The sequence below is a fragment of the Bison bison genome, unplaced genomic scaffold (genome assembly GCF_000754665.1).
Source record: "Bison bison bison isolate TAMUID 2011002044 unplaced genomic scaffold, Bison_UMD1.0 scf7180017864118, whole genome shotgun sequence".
In the NCBI taxonomy this organism is placed as follows: Eukaryota; Metazoa; Chordata; class Mammalia; order Artiodactyla; family Bovidae; genus Bison; species Bison bison.
The window spans coordinates 2,120,375-2,139,116 of record NW_011494690.1 but is presented as its reverse complement, the minus strand read 5'-3'; the positions used below and the strand labels follow the sequence as shown (position 1 = coordinate 2,139,116).

The following is an 18,742-nucleotide window of genomic DNA, read 5'->3' as shown; positions in this document are numbered from 1 at the left end:
TTTTTGAGTAGAGTGACCAACTGCCCTGAGTTGCCAGGACTGAGGGGTTTCCTGTATGGTGGACTTCTGGTGCTAAAATTTGAAAAGCCCAGGAAAATTGGGACAAGTTGGTTACCCTCTTCCTGAGCCACTAATGATACATAGATCATTGACCTAAAAAATGAAGAACAATGTTGAAGTTGCTATCATCTCAGCAGGGTAAGATGCTTACTCTTGTTGGCACACATACCACACTTCTCTACTTGCTTTTTAATTCTAGAGTCAATCTTAACCTTTTTTGGTCTCTTTGGGCCAAGGTTTCCTTTGTCCCTTGGTTTCTCTGCAATTACTGAGCATTTACTCTTTGTTCAATTCTGTAGAAGTGCCATGGGGGATGTCCTCCCCTCTTTCCCCAATATTTAATTGGGTCCTACTCTGAATATGGTCCTGCAGGGAGGCAGGGTAGAGACAAATGAAACAAAATACTTTAACATGTGAAGCAGCCCAAATTGGCATGAGTGAGAGCAGCTGGTGGAAGCTCTGGGCTCTGAAGGTGGACTTGAATGTATAGGTGGGGATGGCTACAATATCAGGAGGTGGTTTCTAAAGTCATCGAAATAGGCCAGCAATTTCCCCCAAATCACAAAGGCCTTGGGTTGGTTTCCCACATATGTTCTCAGCAATTTCTCTTGTAAAAGACCATGTTATTTACCTACAAAGGGACTTGTGGTACAAGCTTCTATGCTGAGCCCTCAGGAGGGTCACAGGTATTGAATCTCTGAAGCCTAACAATCAAGAAGCTAGAGCAGAGGGATTACAGATCATCGAATTATAAGAGAAACTTTAAGAAAAAAACAGCAACCAAGCAGATTCCCACAGTCTACTCCAAACTGTCAGTACTAAAATCTTTAGAAGGAGGGCCAGCAATCACAAGCTCCCTAACATTTAGCATGATTCCAACCTACTGAAGGTAGGACCCACCAATCACGGCATGCCCCAACATGTATCTTACAGAACACTGGTCCTGTCAGATGTTGCAGGGGAGGAGATTTTGTGGTCAGCTAAATGAGTTTGTAGATGACTATATACTGTGGCTGGCTTTTGATGTTGTGCCACACCAGACAGCTTATTAAAGGCTCTGAAAAGTCCTGTAGTAAAGATAACTGTGTAGTTTTATTATTTATTTGATGAAATAGCATCAAGACACCAATCTGGTCAACTCTAACAACTCCCAGGGGGAGGGCTGGAGAGCCAATACTCTTTCCAACAGGCACAGGATTCAAGGGAGAGTGTGTGCACCAAGGGAGGGCTTGGGGGTGGGGGGCAGACTTTTTTTTTCAATTTATTTTTAATTGGAGGATAATTGCTTTGGGACAGACTTTTTTCATGTGGAAATCTTGGACTTGTTTCCTTCCACCCATCCTTCTGTCTCCGTCTTTTGCAGAGGGACCATGTTGGTGACTCACCAGGGAGAAGCACTGCAGGCTGAGAGGAAGAGCGTGAACTTTGGAAGCCAAGGTCAGGAGTGCCCTGGGAATACCTGGGAAAACAGGTCAAACTAGTGTGCATGTGTGTATTTGGGGGAAACACCAAGAAGATCTAGGCTAGGTCATGGCAAAAACTATTCTCTTTTTCCTGTATACAAGCCTTAAAAAGGCTCTTTTAGCCAGTGACAATTCTCTTAACCACATTTAAACAACAGTACCCATTCCCCAGTCATGAAAAGTAATGGATTGTTTACAGTACCTGGGAATCTTTGAGAATGGAAATAGAAAGGTGATTATGCAGTTTGTGTGACTAGCACAAGGAGATGAGACTGAGAAAGATGCAAAGTCCATCCTTGTAGAAAAAAACAAGAGCTTCCTTAAACCAAGATTGATAAAGGAGCTCAAATAAAAAGATTATAAAGTCAGTGCTCTGAGAATAAGCAACCTTGGAACATTACAAGGAAAGGAGAAATACCAGAACTCTGTTGGGAGAATGGCGTGGCAATGGGAATGAACTATTTTGAAGAGAGAATGCAAAAGTCATTTGAGTGGGCCTTTTACTGCATGGAAAAGTGTTGGGGCCAGTCTGAGCTGATGCGTCTATAAATGATGTTTAGCTGTAGCACAAGTGATGTTTCCGCATTTCTAGAAACACTAAGCTCTCCTGGATGGTGAAATGCCAAGCTGGAGGTGATAAACAGCAGGAAAGGTGAGTGGGCAGAAAAGAGGCAGATGAGCTTCAGCATGGTAAGAGCAAGGTGATACATTCTGGGAAAAATAAATGATGGTTATGAAAGATGACAGGCTCTAAGCTGTCAGCTACAGCCCAGAGAAGAGCTCTTGAGCATCAGCCCAGGATGTACTGTGGCAGAGAGGGGCTGGGGGACAGACTCGGCTCTTTTCTTCTTACTCTCAGGACTTGGTAACTTCTCTACCTCTGATTAAAGACTGTGTGTAAAACATATATCGGAGAAGGCAATGGCACCCCACTCCAGTACTCTTGCCTGGAAAATCCCATGGATGGAGGAGCCTGGTGGGCTGCAGTCCATGGGGTTGCTAAGAGTCGGACACGACTGAGTGACTTTACTTTCACTTTTCACTTGCATGCATTGGAGAAGGAAATGGCAACCCACTCCAGTGTTCTTGCCTGGAGAATCCCAGGGACAGGGGAGCCTGGTGGGCTGCCGTCTATGGGATCGTGCAGAGTTGGACACAACTGAAGCGACTTAGCAGCAGCAGCAGCAAAACATATATGGCTGTATGGATAGCTGTGTCAAAATTATAAAATTATCTGTAATAGCTAGCACTCACACAATCTCACTTCACTTCTGTAAATAGCTTAGGAAAATGGCAAGGAAAAGAGTAGGCTAAAAATTGTTAAGTAGAAGTTAGGGGTGGAGAGGGTACCATGAGAAAAACAATCTGTGGTGCTTAATAAGCACCATCTGTCAAAGTAGGAGGCCCAGAGTACAAGGAAGAGGGGAGGGGAGTCCCCAGGGCCCGAGGAGGGGTAAGAGCTGGGCAGAGGGTGATCTGTGGTTGTCCAGGTTTCTGGCGCTCAATCACTTACACTTCACTGGGTTTTTGTTTTGTTTGCTTTATTTGAGTGTAGTTGATTTACAATGTTGTGTTAGTTTCAGGTGTACAGCAGAGTGAATCAGTTATCCATATACATATGGCCAGTCTTTTTTTAGATTCTTTTCTCATATAGGTCATTACAGAGTACTGAGTAGAGTTCCTTGTGCTTTACAGTAGGTCCTTGTTAGTTATTTATTTTATATATAATAGTGTGTATATGTCAATCCCAATCTCCCAATTTAGCTGTTGGAAATAAAGTTTGAGCAAGTCTCCTTGAGACGGAGCAGCCCCACAAACTACTCTGAATGTGAACTTTCACGATGAGCACCCATCTTCTGCTCACCTGCACAGGCACCCAGAAAAGCTGATTATACTAGTCATCTTCTCCTGCCTTGAGGACAGAGCCCCTGGGCTCACCCTTGCGTGCATGCATGCTCAGTAGCTCAGTTGTGTCCAGTTCTTTGCTACCCCATGGACTATGGCCCACCAGGCACCCCTGTCCATGGGATTTTCCAGGCAAGAATACTGGAGCAGGTTGTCATTTCCCCCTCCAGGGGATCTTCCTGACCCAGGGATCAAACCTGCATCTCCTCTACTGGCAGGCAGATTCTTCACCACTTGAGCCACTGGGAGGCCCATGAGAAGACCCAAGGTCTCCAAATTTCCACCACCTGCAATAAGAAGCAAGCAGCTGTGGGTCCCTGGGTGAGTCACCATGGCTTGGAAGGGCAGCAGCCTCCACCAGGCACCATGAGGGGGTGTGAAAAATGAGAACATTAGAATTTTATTTCTGTTTCCTTTTTTTCTAATGAGATAGATTAAGTTTTACTAATATTTAACATTCAGGCTGACCCTGGGACCCAATGGTGTGTGGCAGTCTAAGAAAAGAGGAGAAGATCCCCCTGTTCCCTAGGGGGTGGGAAAGTATTTAGTGTGTATCTCTAATTTCTTTGTTCCATTTCAGCAGTTTTCGCTTATTTTGGCATATGTTTATGTGTGCTTGGTTAAATAGACTTACTGCTTATATTATTTAGTTCTGACTAAACTAACCATTCAGAGAAGGCAATGGCACCCCACTCCAGTACTCTTACCTGGAAAATCCCATGGATGGAGGAGCCTTGTAGGCTGCAGTCCATGGGGTCGCTAAGAGTCGGACAAAACTGAGCGACTTCACTTTCACTTTTCACTTGCATGCATTGGAGAAGGAAATGGCAACCCACTCCAGTGTTCTTGCCTGGAGAATCCCAGGGACGGGGGAGCCTGGTGGCCTGCCGTCTATGGGGTCGCACAGAGTCAGACAAGACTGAAGCGACTTAGCAGCAGCAGCAAACTAACCATTATGAAATGGACAAATGATTTCAAAAGATTCTTGCAAGAAACAAAACTGAGGCCTGAAGACAATACACCAGTCTTGCCAGCACAAGTGAGTAGCAAGAACATGGCAGAGCTGATGATTATCTTCCTCATCAAAAGAGGTTTTCCACAGCCAAATTATAAGGTAAAAGTAATGATCTAATCAGATCAGACAAGAAACAAGCTATAAAAATTTCAAAAATTCTAGTAAGATTATTTGAAGTATTGATTTCATTCACTTGTACTTGCCTCAAGATATCCCCCAAGGCAGTAGGAAGTCATGGCAATTTGGAAGACACTGAGTACTGAGTGCTAAGTCGCTTCAGTTGTGTCCGACTCTGTGCAACCTTATGGACTGTAGCCCGCCAGGCTCCTCTGTCCATGGAGATTCTCCAGGCAAGAATACTGGAGTGGGTTGCCATGTCTTCCTCCAGGGGATCTTCCCGACCCAGAGATCAAACCTGCATCTCTTACATCTCCTCTCCTACCTTATATCATCGGGCAGGTTCTTTACCACCAGCGCCACCTGGGAAGCCCAGCAAGACAGACGCATTGTGATTTTGATCTTAGCTTGTACTGTGGTTGAGGGTAAGAGGCAATAAGGAACAGCCTGGGTGACTTTGGGGGAGATGGATGAGTCAGGGGTGGGGCTGAGTGCTTCTTCTAGCTTGGGAGACATGGGGTGGGGGACATTAAGGCACCACCAACTCAAACAAGCATCTGGGAGAGCATGTGTGGGGAGTATGACTTCAGGCCTGAGAATGCTGAGTTCTGAGGGTCCCGGGGGGCATCTGGGAGGAGATGGTCACACGAACCTGTACAGCAGGCATCTCCAGCTTGACATGTTCTGCCCTGAGCTTCCCATTTCCCCATTCAGACCCAGTCCCTATCCATCAAGCAGTTGACAGTGAAAAGACCTAGCTTCCTTAAATAATTAGCCAATTAAAGATCCTGGGGATAAATAGGTTCTTCCTTTAAAATGCAAATTCCTCATTGAAGTGTAGTCTCTACTCACTGCTTCCTGGGGATCACATCAGAGCCGCATTGCAGCCCTCCTAGGGCTCCTCCCCTACTTTGTGGTCCACCTCCCCACCAAGAAAACGGATTATTTTAAAATGAGGGTAGGAAGTGACAGGTAGCTTTGGGTACAAGGATTGAGGTGGAGGGTGGAGGAGGAAGGACTGATTTGTCAGAGACAACCAAGTACAGAGGAGAGGGCGCCTCAGTAGCCCGTCTTCACCCACCCCGAGTCCTGCCTCTAGCTTGGGCTTGAAAGAAAGTGAAGTGTTATTTGCTCAGTTGTGTCATGCTCTTTGAGACCCCATGGACTGTAGCCTGCCAGGCTTCTTTGTCCATGGAATTCGCCAGGCAAGAATACTGGTGTGGGTAGCCATTCCCCTTTCCAGGGGATCTTCCCAATCCAGGGATCAAACCTGGGTCTCCTGAATTACAGGCAGATTCTTTATCATCTGAGCCACCAGGGAAGGGGTGCCCTTAAAATCTTGCCCTTGGCTAAGGCCTGGGAACAGTCACAGATTTTTGCTTTGCCCTGGGTGGCTGCTCAGTCCTAGAGATTCATTCATCTAGCAGTCAGGAATGAGGGTTTGAGTGTTTTCAGGGGGGACCAGACATGATGGAATTTCCTAGCTATATTGGATGTTTTTGGGTGCGGAGAAATATACGAAAGCAGTGGTAGAGAAAACAAGGTGTCTTCATAGGAAAGCAGGTTCAGACTGTTGCAATACCTTACACTGGATAAGTACACTTTAAAGGCAGCATTTAATGACCTTCAAGATGAAGAGTCTTTCTCATTTCCAAAAAAAAATCCCTGGGCCTTGAAATAACATCATTTCAGGTGAAGAAATCTGGCAGGGTCAGCTGTAAGCTCTTCTAGCTCATTATCTCACTTTGTCTTAGACGCCCCCAATCCACCCACTTCAGCACTGAGGAATTTGTAACTCAATTAATAATCATGTCAGAGATAATGTTAACTACAAGCATAGATTATGTACCCCAGGTAGTGTATGCTATGTATTTGACCCTCACAAAAGGGCTGCAAAAGGAAGTCTGTGAGTCCTATTTTATAGATGAGGAAACTCAGGAACAGCAGATTTAAGTAATTCATTTAAAACTGCGAGACTAGTTAAGTAAGACAGCTGAAGTTGAGCCAAATCAACTCTAGACAAAGCCTGCAATCTTTGCCTCCCTGCATCTGCTTTTAGAAAATTGGCCCTGGTTGCCTAATGACTGTGATTTCTCACTTATTTGAGAAATTAAATAGGTCTCAATTAAAATCACCATCTAGCACTGAGATTTACATTTCATCATTTAAAAAAAATATTATCCCCCAAAAGCCAGTCTTATGATGTGACAGAACAATACCACCTATTCATCAAAACTTGAAGGTAGATGTAACTTTCATTTTGAGAGGGCATTCTATATATTTGAACAGAGTTGCATTCTGGCTTTGTTTTTCATATTGATTTTATAGCTAGCTCTGAAAAGTGAATGAGTGATAATTTTACTTAACAGAACTAACTGAAGCAGATACTTGTGAAGTCACTGGGGTGGGGGGTGTGTGTGTGTGGTGAATCATCTCCAACTCAACAGGTTAATTTTGGAGATCTGAGAGATATTTTTGTCTCACTGCAGTAGAAGAGCAACCATCACTAAAAACAACATCTATGATATATGATTTCTTTAAGCAAAGCTTATTCACCCCTCCCCCAATCTCTCTTGCATCTAACGAATAACTAGTGTCTCTCCCTGAACAGCAGGTCATACTCAGGCAGAATAAAATAATAAAAATAGAGTCTATGTATGTAGTGCATTATGCACAGTAACTCATCGTATCCTTGCAACAATTCAACATGCAGGCACTGATCACCACCATCATCATCATTTTACATACAAGGAAACCACTGCAAAATGGGGATCCCATGGATGGAGGAGCCTGGTGGGCTGCAGTTGTGGGATCGCTAAGAGTCGGACACGACTGAGCGACTTCACTTTCACTTTCCACTTTCCTGCATTGGAGAAGGAGATGGCAACCCACTCCAGTGTTCTTGCCTGGAGAATCCCAGGGATGGGGGAGCCGATGGGGTCGCACAGAATCGGACACGACTGAAGCGACTTAGCAGCAGCAGCAGCAGCTATTTAAATGCACCATTTAGGAAGTGGCAGAGTTGGATTCGGGCTGGCCTAGAGTCTTGTGCTTCAACCCACCACACTAACCTGCCATTCATGAGGTGACAAACACCAATTAGTTTAAAGGCTTTTTTGAATTACTGCTCACTTTAACATGGAGATTGAGCTGGTTTTCTCCTCAGAAGAATGAATTTTTTACAAATCCATGGAGCATTTCAAATATATAGACAAAACAGAAAATAATATAACAAACTCTACTTGTATGGTCACCACACATATGGAATAAATCTTAATATTTTGCCCTCAAAGACATAGGGAGATGAAGCCCGCTTTGTTTTCAACTTTCTTTCCCTTCTGTCTCCTCGGATCTAACTGCTTCAGAAGTCCATGTGTCTTTTTCTCATCCATGTTTTTATATGTTTACCTCATGAGTATGCACACATTAGCATTATACTGTTCAGAGTGTTTTTAAACTTCAGACGAAGGTATAACATTACACAGATCCTTCTGCATCTCTTCATTCAACCTCATTCTTGCAAGACTGATCTAATTAGTCATTTCATTGCTTACACGAATATATTCTATATCCATGTTTCATCTTGATGGACATTTACATTATTTCCACTTTCTGTAAGAAAGTAAGTCCACAGTCGCATCTCCTTGTGCCCACACACAATAGCCTCCTGGGTTCTAAACCTAGGCCAGCACTGCCAGATCCTGCACCACAGCTGCCAACTGCTTCCAGCGAGACTGCACTAATTTTCACTCCCAGCCGCAGTGTATGAATTTCCTGTGGATCCACTTCCCCATCAACACTTCAGATCCACATTTTAAATTTTTGCCAATTTGTTAAGAACAAAACGGTACCTCATTTTAATATGCATTTCCCTGATTGTCACTGGGAGTCAATATATTTTGTGTATATTGAGCATTTAGGCTTTTCTCATCTATGAATTGCTTATTCATATAGTCATTTCCCACTTCCCCGGTGGCTCAGCTGGTAAAGTATCCGCCTGCAATGTGGTAGACCTGGGTTCGATCCCTGGCTTGGGAAGATTCCTAGAGAAGGGAATGGCTACCTACTGCAGATTCTGGCCTGGAGAATTCCATACACTATACAGTCCATGGGGTTGCAAAGAGTCAGACATAACTGAGCAACTTTCACTTTCTTTTCATGGTCATTTCCCACCCAATTGGATTGTGTGTCTTTTTCCTGTTAATTTGTAGGAGTTTTTATGTATTATGGATTCTAAATCTCTGCTGATCACATTACTTGTGAAAATCTCCTCCCAGTCTATAGCATTACCCTTTAATTTTGTTTATGGTATCTTCAGCTATATAGAAATTCAAACTTTTATTATAGTTAAATTTATCAGTCTTTCCCTTTATGGTTAGTGGTTTTTGTGAAAGTGAAGTAAAAGTGTTAGTAGCTCAGTCATCTCCAACTCTTTGCAACCCCATGGACTATAGCCCACCAGGCTCCTCTGTCCACGGAATTCTCCAGACAAGAATACTGGAATGGGTTGCCGTTCCCTTCTCCAGGGGATTTTCCAGACCCAGGGATAGAACCCAAGTCTCTTGCATTGCAGGCAGATTCTTTACCGTCTGAGCCACCAGGGAAGTGGTTTTTATTTTGTGTTAAAAAAAATTATTTCCTGCCATGAGGCAATAAGTGAGTCTCATATATTTCCCAAAAGTTTTAAGGTTTTGTTTTTCACATTAAGGTCTTTAATCCATTTGGAATTTATTTGTGGGTGCTGTAGAAGGTATATTTTTCTCCTCATAATTTATTCAATTTATTGAATAGCTCATCTGCCTGCTACTGATCTGGCAGGCCACCTTTTTCTTATCAAGTTCCATATTGCAGAGGTCTGAGTATTTTACTCTCTTCTATTGATCATTTTGTCTATTTCGACACCAATACCACACTGTCTTAATTACTGTTACTCATAGTAAGTCTTCGGAGAAGGCAATGGCATTATTTCTATTTCTATTCCACTCTAATATTCTTGCCTGGAAAATCCCATGGATGGAGGAGCCTGGTAGGCTGCAGTCCATGGGGTTGTGAAGTCAGACATGACTGAGCGACTTCACTTTCACTTTTCACTTTCATGCACTGGAGAAGGAAATGGCAACCCACTCCAGTGTTCTTGCCTAGAGAATCCCAGGGACAGGGGAGCCTGGTGGGCTGCCGTCTATGGGGTCACACAGAGTCGGACACGACTGAAGGGACTTAGCAGCAGCATCAGTTCAGTTCAGTTCAGTCGCTCAGTCGTGTCTGACTCTTTGAGACCCCATGAATCGCAGCACGCCAGGCCTCCTTGTCCATCACCAATTCCCGGAGTTCACTCAGACTCACGTCCATCAAGTCGGTGATGCCATCCAGCCATCTCATCCTCTGTCGTCCCCTTCTCCTCCTGCCCCCAAGCCCTCCCAGCATCAGAGTCTTTTCCAATAAGTCAACTCTTTGCATGAGGTGGCCAAAGTACTGGAGTTTCAGCTTTAGCATCATTCCTTCCAAAGAAATCCCAGGGCTGAGCAGCAGCGTAGTAAGTCTTGATTGGCCATAGGGAAGTTCCCCCCATTTTATTTTTCTTAGAAATTGTTTTGATTATTCTTGCCTTTACTCTTCCAAATGAATTTTAGTGTCATTTGACCAAATGAACACCTTGTATTCATCTGAGGTAAACTGATATGTTTATGATAGTAAGCTTCCCATTCATTAGCATGATATATCTCCATTTAATCAGAGTGTCTTCTCTGTCTTTGAATAAGGTCTTACAGTCACACCCATAAAGCTCTTGCATATCTTTCATTAGGTTTACTTCTAGGTACCATATAGTTTTGGTTGCTACTCTAAGTGTAATTTTTTTCTACTATATTTTCTAAATGGTTATTGATAATGCATGGGAACCCAACTGATTCCTGTATTGTTGCTGTTGTTCAGTTGCTAAGTCGTGTCCCACACTTTGTGACCCCCATGGACTGCAGCATGTCAGGCTCCTCTGTCCTTCACTATCTCTTGGAGTTGGCTAAAATTCATGTCCGTTGATCCCTGTATATTTGTCTCCAATTGAAAAACTTGGTTGAGTTCTGAGTCCTAATAGACTTTATGTAGCACTGCTTGTAATTTTTAACGTGGATAGCTACATTGCCTGCACAGAATGATTATTTTTGTCTACCTCCTATTTCATTTTCTTGCCTTATTGCCTTAGTAGGAAACTGTAGTACAATACTGAATAGTAGGGTGGTATTTGGCATCCCTGTCTCATTTCTGACTTTAACAAGGTTGCTTCTAATAATATTTCCCACCACATATACTTTCTGCTGTAGATTTTTGATGGATACTGCTTATGAAGTTAAGGAACCTTCCTTCTCTTCCTAGTTTGCTAAGGCTTTGTTTAAGGTAAAAATATGTATCTAATTTTATCAAACACTTTCTTTGTACCTACTGAGATGATTATATGGCTTGTCTCTCTTAATATGTGAACTTAATCAATTATTAAGAGACTTTTAAATTTGAATCATCCCTGCATTCCTAGGATAAGCTGCTTTACTTGGTCATGCATTTAATATACTGTAGAAATCTAATAGTAAATATCACAGTCAGCATTTTGCAATTATGCTCAAAGGTGAGACTGGTCTATAACCTTCTTCTATTATAGTCTTTGTCTTATTTTGATGTCAGAGTAAACTAGCCTCATAAAATGGATTGGGTTGCTTTCTCTTTTTCTGTTTTCTGAGACACTACATGTCAGAGAAGGATGAATGGTCTTTTGAAGGGTTAGTAAAGTGTGTCCATAAAAGCCACTTGTGATTAGTGTTTATTCTGAGAGTAGGGATGAATGAAGAATCAATTTCTTTAATGTTTCCTGGTGTAGAAGAGCAATAATTCCCTAAAACAGAACATTCTTGTAATTTTTTTATTTAACAACTACTTTAAGGTCTTGAATGGCACCCCACTCCAGTACTCTTGCTTGGAAAATCCCATGGACAGAGGAGCCTGGTGGGCTGCAGTCCATGGGGTCGCTAAGAGTCGGACACGACTGAGCGACTTCACTTTCAGTTTTCACTTTCATGCATTGGAGAAGGAAATGGCAGCCCACTCCAGTGTTCTTGCCTGGAGAATCCCAGGGACAGGGGAGCCTGGTGGGCTGCCGTCTATGGGGTCGCACAGAGTCGGACATGACTGAAGTGACTTAGCATAGCATTAAGGTCTTGAGAGCTTAAAATCTAAAATCTTAATCCAAAATCTTTAGAATTTTATTACTTTCCCTAGAGCATCCACAAAGTAGGTAGTCATTCTGAATGGTAGATCACTCTCAGGAGTAAAGAGACAAACACTACCCACTGGCATAATTTTTAATACTGTTCTCCTTGTTTTAAGAGGGGAGACTGAGGAGCTGTTTCTCAAAGTATTTTCTTTCTTTAATAAGTTTACTATAAAAATGATACATGAGCACTGAGAACCATCAGAAAAGGCAGATAAGCTAAAGGAAGAAAGTAAGCACCCCATGATACCATCATGCATAATGGTTAGCATGTATATATTTTCTTCAAAACACTCTCTCAGGCATATGCACTTTCATATTTACAAACATGGGAACAATGAACACTATTTTCTAATCTGCATTTTCACTTAACATTCTGAGGATATCTTTCTCTGTCAATAAATAGATTATATATTTTTTGATGATATAATTTCCCCCTGCTCCTATTTTCCCATTTCCTCTCCCAATTCTCTCTTGATAGACTTTAATTTGTTCAAAGTTTTTGCTACAAAAGGCCTGGAGACAGTAACAAATAACAAATAACCTAGCACCAGGGAGAAGGCAATGGCACCCCACTCCAGTACTCTTGCCTGGAAAATCCCATGGATGGAGGAGCCTGAAAGGCTGCAGTCCATGGGGTCACTGAAGGTCGGACACGACTGAGTGACTTCACTTTCACTTTTCACTTTCATGCATTGGAGAAGGAAATGGCAACCCACTCTAGTGTTCTTGCCAGGAGAATCCCAGGGATGGGGGAGCCTGGTGGGCTGCTGTCTATGGGGTCGCACAGCGTCAGACACGACTGAAGCGACTTAGCAGTAGCAGCAGCAGCAGGGAGCACAAAGAGGGGAAAGGTGTCCAAAGGTGTCTCTTGGCAAATGGCAGTATTCCCTCCTAATGCTCCTTCCTGAGCCAGGATATGGCAGGTGACAACCAGAGGTAGCCCCACGAGCAGACTCCTTGGTCCACTTACCCCCATTCCAGCCCTCCCTGCTTGTCCATGTCAGTCAGCAGTCATACTGAAATCAGAAGCCACAGGGTGTCTTCACTAGGATGGCTGTGCCCTAGCCCAGCTGGCTGAAGAAAGCCAGGTAGATGAGAACCAAACAGTACCAGCAACACAGCTGGCTCTCCATGAGGGTGGAGCCCAGGCCCCACATGCCCACAGGTGAATCCAATGGACCCCTGTCTGGGTGGAAGGGGCAGAGCCACAGCTTGTCTGTCCCAGCTGAAGGCCTCCTCCCACCCAGGGACGGTGGCCCTCACACCTGAGCCCAGCCCGCCTACAGTCTTTTCCCTGTGCTGCTGTGCTGTGCCTGGCGCTGGGCGCTAACAAGACTGATGCTCCGGAGGGTATGAACCTCACACCTAGGGCAGTGTCCATCAAGCAGAAGTAGTCCAATAAATGCTACGTGAATGTCTGGATAAATGATTTAGCCCGTTCTTTTCTCACACTTGGAGGCCTAGATTCTATCTGTTCAAGATACATTCTATTCACAAAGTGCAGGCTGAACTGATCTCACTAAAAAAAAAAAAGTACTGAATTCAGCTGAGGGACTGAGTTCCATCCCTTGCCTGTCACACAGAGCTGTCTGCCTGATCCAGTCAGGCTCTGTCTGTGCCCCACAAGCAGAAGCAGCACCTGGGGCCCAAGATGCATCACCCCATCATACCCTCAGCGTTCAATTCCAGCAGGAACCCTCTCTCCATGGCAGCAGCATCCACCCCTCCTGCCACCCCTGAGCCTCCCCAGATTCACAGCCCTTCACGCTCACAGGCTATTTTAATACTCAGGAGCTGTTGGGGATCAGAATAGCACAGGCCATGTCTGTCTCTCTGGGTGATTCTCTTTCTCTGTTGGCAGCTCCCAAACTGTTCACCAAGGCAGGCGCTCAAACACTCAGGCTCAGGCCACCAGACTGCTAACAAGGATGCCAGTAGGATGCCACATTCAGAGCCGCGGGAGGATGCCAACTTGGTAATATGTGAAATTAGTAAACAGAACAATGCAATAAAAACGTCAATCTTTGGAAATCTCCCATTTTTGGATAGCTATAAAGCCTAAAAAAAATTTTTTTTTTTAAAGCAGGCAATAAAATGAAACAAACTCTTACCTATATTGGCAAAAATAAACAAAATATGGGCTGAGATGGTGGGTATTTAAGCCCAAAGCACTGATGCTCTTAGAAGGCGCTATAATGAGATTAATACAGTAATAATGTTAACCCTCAGTTTAGTGAGCTTAAAAAAGATGAACAATTTGCTGTACTAGGGAGGTCGAAACACATGAGGGTGAAGAAACGGAAGGTACTTCTGGATGGGAGATGATTTGGCAGCCAGTGTTATGCCTTGCTTAATAGTCTACTTAATTTTTTTTTTTTTAGTGAAATAAGAATTTTGTACAATGACGTTTTTGGATTTCAGTCAATATGAACAGGAAAGGGGCATATGTAATATGACTTATAGTACCCCCCAACGGTATTCTAGAGTAACTGGTTTCTTCTTGTTGTTTATGGATCTGAGGTATGAGACATGAGTTGAGACACATTTTGGATATCCATTGGTGCCATGGTCCTATCTGGCCCAGTTTGCTGAAGGGAGTTGGGATGGTGGATAGCTTGCTCTCCTGCCAGGTCCCTGGAGGTTGGGCACCTTAGTTCTGCTGGTACCCTACCTCTGAAGGAACCATTCTGAACAAGAGAGTAGCTGTGGAGACTTGCCTTTCTGGAAGTTGCCCATAAGTGTGTCTTTCTCTGAGGCTTCCTTTCTAAATTAAACTTTTGCCATACTTGTCTCAAAGGCAGTAAAAGCCTCCAAAGAAAGTTATTTATACTTCATGGTAATATCCGAGAAGGCAATGGCACCCCACTCCAGTACTCTTGCCTGGAAAATCCCATGGACGGAGGAGCCTGGAAGCTGCAGTCCATGGGGTCGCTGAGGGTCTGACACGACTGAGCGACTTCACTTTCACTTTTCACTTTCATGCATTGGAGAAGGAGATGGCAACCCATTCCAGTGTTCTTGCCTGGAGAATCCCAGGGACAGGGAAGCCTGGTGGGCTGCTGTCTATGGGGTTGCACAGAGTCGGACACAACTGAAGTGACTTAGCAGCATGGTAATATAAGACAGTACCACCAAAAAGTTTCACTGTTTCAAATCAAGTCACTAGGCACCAGTCACTCTAAGATGCTGATAACTGCTGTCTTGGGGAGCCAGGATGCCAGGGCTGTGGCTATGAAGTTGATCCCCAAGTCTGGGGAATATCCCCAATACAGGGAAAACTGGGAGCTGACCTGGGTCCTGTTTCTCCATGAGCTCACAGCAGAGGAGTGGAGGAAAGAGCCCCAGGGTACTCCCTGTGTGCTGTGGGCCCAAGTCTTCACCTTCCTGGTTTATACGTCTGGGAGTTGGACTAGATGATTCTGCTCATTTGTTTCATAGTCTCAATTTAATAATAACCTCATCAGAATCAGAAACTGAGTTTTTAAGTCCATTAAAAAACCCCACTGGGCATGCTTGAGATAGAGCCCCTGCCAGTGGGAGAGACCCTCAGCTTTCCTTCTTTCACACTGGTTTCCCTCCAGCCTCTAAGCTCGCTCTCAGCTCTGCACTGCCAGTGGTTTCCGCAGTGGAATGCCTCCTGCTTTTCCGTCCTTCTGAAAACCTGGGGCATGGACCTTGGAGGCTCCAGCTTTCCTTTCCTGTGGCTTTCCTCCAAAATTACACCTCCCTCTTCCCCCCTCCCCACTCCAGCCCCAGGGCCCTTGACTTCTCTGTCAGACGTCAGCCTGTGCTCGCCACAGAGCGGCGGTCAGCAAGCTTTCCCCCAGGCTTCTCCCGGCGCTGACCTCAGCACCCGCAGACCAAGCTGCAGACAGCCAGTGCCGGCGGGCTGCCCTGTGCTGACGCAGCTGCACACGGGAGCTGTGTCCCACACGCCAGGCCCCGTTCCTATCACCAGGCCCACAGCCCTGTCATCCCACCTCTCTGCCCCCAAGAGAGATTGGCTCATCCTTTCCACGGTTTCACCCATGGCTCAGTGCATCTTCTCCCCAGATCCAAGCATCCCTTGCTGTCCTCCTTCCCCCTCTCCTCTGAGCCCTCCTTCTCTCCAGAACAAACTCGGTTCTTGGGGCCTGTTCAGGGACCTTCCATTTGGCGTCACGTGTTCGTTCACTGCAAGTTCCAGGAGAGGGGGACTGGGACTGCTGTGTCCACCATGGTGTCCCCGGCACATAGAAAGAGCTCAATGATAGATTTAAGCCTCAAACCCCAACACTGACTGGGCAGCACAGGAAGTGATGTCATGGGGAAGAGGGTGAGCCCGGAGCCCCAGGAAGAGGCCTGAGGAGGGTCAGCCACAAGAGGACAGAGGCGCTGCGGTCCTGTCCTGTCCTGTCTTTCACCCCAGACTCAATGGCATTGGCTCTCACGAGGTCACCTTCTAGTTGTTCCTGGGGAGTGACTGGATATGGGAGGACATTTTGTTGTCATAGCATGGGAGTCGGGGGTTCTATGGGGCATCAGTGGGTGCGGCCAGATATGTTACCTCTGCTGTAATTTCTGGGACAGGGAATGCCTGTGGCACCCTGCGACACACACTCGGGCCTTGGCTCATCTGACCTTCAACAGCCTGTGATGCTCCTTTGGTCTCTGCTTTCTGGATTCCCCTGTCTTGGTCCTTCACAGCATCTTCCAGGCCTCCTCTTCCTTCTGCCCAGGCCTGAGGCCTAGGTGTTCTCCATTTGCTCAGGACCCTTTTCTCTCTTGCCACACACTCCCAGAATGTGAGATGTCACCCCTTGCTCTTGCTGATACGCCTCCCAGCCCAGGTGTCTCTGCTGAGGCCCAGCCCCACATGTTACTGCTTGCCAGCCCTCTCCACCTAGATTCCCAGGCCTCATGCTCAGAGCTTCTCTCAGCCCCTTTCTCCCACCCCTCTGCAGCCTCCTCCTTGTATTATATGTGGCTTTGCTGCCTGCCCAGTGTCTGGACAAAAACGTGGGGGTCATCCTTGCCTTCACCTCACGCATCTAAGGGGACATTAGACTGTCGATTCGGTCTCCTTCACATCTTCAAATGTATCTATATGCCTTTCTCTGTCTCACTGACACCACCTTAGTACCAACCCTCATCATTTCTCACCCGAATGATTGTCCGTCTCCTCACTCATCTCTCTGCCCCAGCTTCCTTTCTGTTTTCCACACTGGGCTTGAGAGTTGGCTTTCATGATACTCCTCCACCAGGGAGAACATCAATTGACTGGCTGGCTTCCCATGGCATTGAAGACAGAGGCCAGACTCTTGAGCATGGGATGCTGGTTGCTGAGCTCACCTCTCCAGCTTCATCCTCCACAGACTCTGAGCTCCTGATTCCAGGCAACGCTCAGGTTTCACCTGTCCTGCTCCATCATGTCTGGGTCCCCTCTGCACCTTTGTATATTCTGTTCCCCTGTGCCTGAACTTTGGCTCTGCCCTCACCACCAATTCCTATTCAATAACCTCTAGGGCTCCCCGAAGGACTTCTAACATCTCAGCAACTTTTCTCTGCAACTACTTTTCCCTCTGTTATATTCTTATCACCATGGAGAGCAATCATCCATTGGTTGAATGAGTGACTTTATATCTCACCAGTCTGTGAACAACTTGAGGGCAGGAATCATAGTTAATTTAACACTGCAACTTTAGCCAGGGATTGAAACATAGAGACTGTTGCATGCATGAATGGCTGACAGTCTTGACATTTTATTGAAATCCACTCACACTCACGTCAGGAACAATAATGATAACTGGAGCAGGTGGGGTCTCAGGACGCTGATGCCTGCTTCCTCCACACAGGGGCCTGAGGTTGCCACACTGCCCCTTCCCCACCTGGGCATGGTCACTCTGAGCTTACCAGTTACTATTATTTTTCATTTTATTTCTAAAAATTGTTTTTCAATGTAATATAGGTACATTATTTAAAAAGTTAAATCCTTCTATAAGGCTCATGATGCTGTAGACTCTGGCCCACTTCTGATCCTGGCTTTTTGGAGGCAAAACACTTTATAACCATTGCAACTAATAATTACTAGTTATTAGTAATTACTAATAATTATGTTTAACTTCCTTTCACAGAAGGTGAGAATTTAGCTGTCTTTTCCATTCATTTCTCCTTCCACCTTCCAATTTGGTTCTATTTCAATATTTGTTTAAATCAAACTTAAGTGATTACATTGCTGTGATAGAGATGCCATTCATAGCTGAGTCATATATGTTCTGTCACTTCCATGACAGCATTTCCTTTCTTATTCATCTTGTTTTCCCAGGAGTTAAACACTGCCTTGTATTTCTTTTGGTTAGTTTTCTATCTACTGGGTAGTAATTCACTCTGAAAGTGAAGTCGCTCAGTTGTGTCCAACTCTTTGAGACCCCATGGATTGTAGCCTATCAGGCTCCTCCATCCATGGGATTTTCCAGGCAAGAGTGCTGGAGTGGATTGTCATTTCCTTCTCCAGGGGATCTTCCCGACCCAGGAATCAAACCCAGGTCTCCTGCATTGGGCAGACGCTTTATCATATGAGCCACCAGGGCCTTCAATTCACTCTCAGATCAGATCAGATCAGATCAGTCACTCAGTTGTGTCCGACTCTTTGAGACCCCATGAATCACAGCACGCCAGGCCTCCCTGTCCATCACCAACTCCTGGAGTTCACTGAGACCCACGTCCATCGAGTCAGTGATGCCATCCAGCCATCTCATCCTCTATCATCCCCTTCTCCTCCTGCCTCCAAGCCCTCCCAGCATCAGAGTCTTTTCCAATGAGTCAACTCTTCGCATGAGGTGGCTAAAGTACTGGAGTTTCAGCTTTAGCATCATTTCTTCCAAAGAAATCCCAGGGCTGATCTCCTTCAGAATGGACTGGTTGGATCTTCTTGCAGTCCAAGGG

General features: G+C 45.1%; 1 protein-coding gene across 1 annotated transcript in view; it reads right to left on the bottom strand.

The window, feature by feature from the left end:
- Positions 1–18,742, bottom strand: part of TNFAIP8L3 (tumor necrosis factor, alpha-induced protein 8-like 3) — a 44,644-nt gene that overhangs the window by 6,116 nt on the left and 19,786 nt on the right. The window contains exon 2 of the mRNA XM_010839556.1: positions 1,446–1,519. Within this exon, the coding sequence (XP_010837858.1) occupies positions 1,446–1,519 (74 nt within the window). The remainder of the gene's footprint in view (positions 1–1,445; positions 1,520–18,742) is intronic.